At 48.2% G+C, this 3,922-nt stretch overlaps 1 protein-coding gene across 1 annotated transcript in view; it reads left to right on the forward strand.

The window, feature by feature from the left end:
• CYP4F22 (cytochrome P450 family 4 subfamily F member 22) overlaps nucleotides 1–3,922 on the forward strand; it is a 47,460-nt gene that overhangs the window by 36,198 nt on the left and 7,340 nt on the right. The window contains exons 9-10 of the mRNA XM_017893683.1: nucleotides 2,733–2,799; nucleotides 2,912–3,041. Of these exons, the coding sequence (XP_017749172.1) occupies nucleotides 2,733–2,799; nucleotides 2,912–3,041 (197 nt within the window). The remainder of the gene's footprint in view (nucleotides 1–2,732; nucleotides 2,800–2,911; nucleotides 3,042–3,922) is intronic.

Consider the following 3,922-nt stretch of genomic DNA (forward strand, 5'->3'; position numbering starts at 1 on the left):
GGGGTGGGCAGGGCACCATTCAGCTCATCACAATTGCAAAAATGAAATATATGACCTTGGGCCGGGTGCGGTGGCTCACGCCTGTAATCCCAACACTTTGGGAGGCTGAGGTGGGCGGATCACCTGAGGTCGGGAGTTCCAGACCAACCTGACTTCAGGTTGTGTGGAGAAACCCTGTCTCTACTAAAAATACAAACTTAGCCAGGCGTGGTGGTGCACACCTGTAATCCCAGCTACTCGGGAGGCTGAGGCAACAGAATTGCTAGAACCTGGGAGCCAGAGGTTGCGGTGAGCTGAGCTCATGCCATTGCACTCCAGCCTGGTCTACAAGAGTGAAAGTCAGGAAGGAAGGAAGGAAGGAAGGGAGGGAGGGAGGGAGGGAGGGAGATGACCTTGAAGAGATGAGACACTTGTATGGTCACTCATTGGTGTATCTGTGGACTTTTTGGGTTCTGGATTCAAATAGTCCTGGATTCCAGTCCTGGTTCTGTCGCTTAGTGGATGTTTGACCTTAGTCATATGACTCTTCTTCCCGAGCCTCAGTTTCTCCTTTTATAGCATGGTTGTCAGGCATCTAGTGCGATGCTTGGTGTTAGAGGCTGCTCAAGAAATATGAACTCCCTTTTTCTCCTCACTGTTGACATTGTCCCTCTTTCCATCTTTCTTTTCTTTTTTCTTGTTTTTTAAAAATTTAATTTAAAGTTCCAGGATAAGCTGGGCGCAGTGGCTCATGCCTGTAATCCCAGCACCTTGGGAAGCTGAGGCGGGAGGATCACCTGAGGTCAGGAGTTCGAGACCAGCCTGGCCAACATGTTGAAACACTGTCTCTACTAAAAAGAGAAAAAAAAAATTATCCGGGCGTGGTGGCAGGCGCCTGTAATCCCAGCTCCTCTGGGGGCTGAGGCAGAAGAATCGCTTGAACCTGGGAGGCAGAGGTTGTAGTGAGCCAAGATTGCGCTACTGCATTCCACTCTGGCAACAAGAGAGAAACTCTGTCTCAAAAAAAATTTTTTTTTAAATTAAATTAAATTTAAAGTTCAAGGATACATGTGTAGGGCGTGCAGGTTTGTTACATAGGCAAACATGTGCCATGGTGGTTTGCTGCACCTATCAACTCATCACCTAGGTATTAAGCCCTGCAGGCATTTGCTATTTATCCTGATAATCTCCCTCCTACTGCCACCCTGATAGGCCCAAGTGTGTGTTGTTTCCCTCCCTGCATCCGTGTTTTTTCATTGTTCAGCTCCCACTTATAAGTGGGAACATGTGGTGTTTGGTTTTCTGTTCCTGCCTTAGATTGCTAAGGATGACAGTTTCCAGCTCCATTCAGGTCCCTGCAAAGGACATAATCTTGTTCCTTTTTATGGTTGTATAATAATATTCCATGGTGTATATGGACCACATTTTCTTTTCTTTTCTTTTTTTTTTTTGAGACGGAGTCTTGCTCTGTCACCCGGGCTGGAGTGCAGTGGCCGGATCTCAGCTCACTGCAAGCTCCGCCCCCCGGATTCCGGCCATTCTCCTGCCTCAGCCTCCCGAGGAGCTGGGACCACAGGGGCCGCCACCACGCCCGGCTAGTTTTTTTGTATTTTTAGTAGAGACGGGGTTTCACCGTGTTAGCCAGGATGGTCTCGATCTCCTGACCTCGTGATCCGCCCGTCTCGGCCTCCCAAAGTGCTGGGATTACAGGCTTAGAGCCACCGCGCCCGGCCACCACATTTTCTTTATCCAGTCTTTCATTGATGGGCATTTGGGTTGATTCCATGTCTTTGTTATTGTGAATAGTGCTGCAGTGAACATACGTGTGCATGTATCTTTATAATAGAATGATTTATATTCCTTTGGTTATATACCCAGTAATGGGATTGCTGGGTCAAGTGGTCTTTGAGGAATTGCCACACTGTCTTCCACAATGGTTGAACTAATTTACATTCCCATCAACAGTGTAAAAGTGTTCCTATTTCTCCACAGCCTCACCAGCATGTCTCACCCAGGGTCTTGCTCTGTCACCCAGGCTGGAGTGCAGTGATGCAGTCATGGTTCACTGGAGCCTTGACCTCCTGGGCTTAATCCTCCTGTCTCAGCTTTGCCAGTAGCTGGGACTACAGGCATGCATCACCACGCCTGGCTAATTATTTTTTTGTAGAAATGGGGTCTTACTATGTTGCCCAGGCTGGTCTTGAACTCCTAGGCTCAAGTGATCGTCCCAACTTGGCCGCCCAAAGTGTTGGGATTACAGGCGTGAGCCACCATGCTGGGCACTTTCCATCTTTATTAGACAAGTTGCATATTTCCATCTTCCTGGAATAATTCCCCCCACAGCTTGGCCTAAGAGAGAGAGGGAAACCAGGTGTGGTAGCTCACGCCTGTAATCCCAGAACTTTGGGAGGATGAGGCAGGTGGATCACTTGAGGCCAGGAGTTCGAGACCAGCCTGGCCAATATGGCGAAACTCCATCTCTACTACAAATATAAAAATTAACTGTGAGTGGTGGCATGTGCCTGTAATCCCAGCTATTCAGGAGGCTGAGGCACGATAATCACTTGAACCTAAGAGTCGGAGGCTGCAGTAAGCCAAGATTGCACCACTGCACTCCAGCCTGGGTGATAGAGTGAGACTCTGTCTCAACAACAACAACAAAAAGATGGGGGGAGATATCTGAGTTTTGAGGAACCCCTAGGATGCAGAGGGTGGGATGAAGTGGGCTGAGCACCCTCTACTGCCCATTCCAGGATGAAGATGGAAAGGAACTGTCAGACGAGGATATCCGAGCTGAGGCAGACACTTTCATGTTTGAGGGTGAGAATGTAGGGTGAGGCTGGAGGAGGGCAGGAAGGGGCATCATTGTCTGTAGATAGCATCTCTGCTTTCCTCAGGCAGCCTCCATTCAGATACCCTCATCTACCTGCAGGTCACGACACAACATCCAGTGGGCTCTCTTGGGTGCTGTTCAATTTGGCAAAGTATCCGGAATACCAGGAGAAATGCCGGGAAGAGATTCAGGAAGTCATGAAAGGCCGGGAGCTGGAGGAGCTGGAGTGGTGAGTGTGAGCTCAGGGAAGGGAGGGGGCAGGTTGAGGCCAGAGCCTTGGGTGTAAGCCTCTTCTCTCCCACTTACTGATTGTGTGACCTCAGACAAGCCACTTTAGCTTCCTGAGTTGCAATTTCTTCAACTATAGAATGGGCATGGTGATAGTGCCTATGCCTGCCTCATAATGCAGAAGTTCTCAAAGTGTCCTGGTCAGCAATTATTGCAATAATGCTGCATAACAAACAGCTCCCAAACTTAGTGGTTTACAGCCAGCAGTTATTTATTGCTTTTGTATGCACATATTTCTTGCTCTTGTCTGCTCATTACTCTAGTTGCTGCTGCTCTTGGTTGAGTGGAGTAGAGTTTCTTCCAAACTAAGAGCTGGGTTCAGATCTGCTTCCTATACTTCATCTCTGTTCTCTTTGGACCAGAGGCTACCCTGGGTCGTGTTCTTCTCAAGGCAGATTCCAGAAGCACAAAAAGTCATGAAATTTAAAAGCTTTGCTTGGGCCGGGCGAGGTGGCTCACGCCTGTAATCCCAGCACTTTGGGAGGCCAAGGTGGGTAGATCACCTGAGGTCAGGAGTTCGAGATCAACCTGGCCAACATGGTGAAACCCCATCTCTACTAAAAATACAAAAATTAGCCAGGCATGGTGGTGGGCGCCTGTAATCCCCCCTACTCGGTAGGCAGAGACAGGAGAATCACTTGAACCTGGGAGGTGGACGTTGCTGAGGTTGCACTGCACTCTAGCCTGGGCTACAAGAGTGAAACTCTGTCTCAAAAAAAAAAAAAAAAAAAAAAGATAAAATAAATAAATAAATAAATAAAATAAAAATAAAAGCTCTGCTTGCACTAGAGCAGTGCATTGGCTAACAAGTCATGCGACCAA

Source organism: Rhinopithecus bieti, unplaced genomic scaffold (assembly GCF_001698545.2).
Source record: "Rhinopithecus bieti isolate Rb0 unplaced genomic scaffold, ASM169854v2 scaffold_23826, whole genome shotgun sequence".
Classification (NCBI taxonomy): Eukaryota; Metazoa; Chordata; class Mammalia; order Primates; family Cercopithecidae; genus Rhinopithecus; species Rhinopithecus bieti.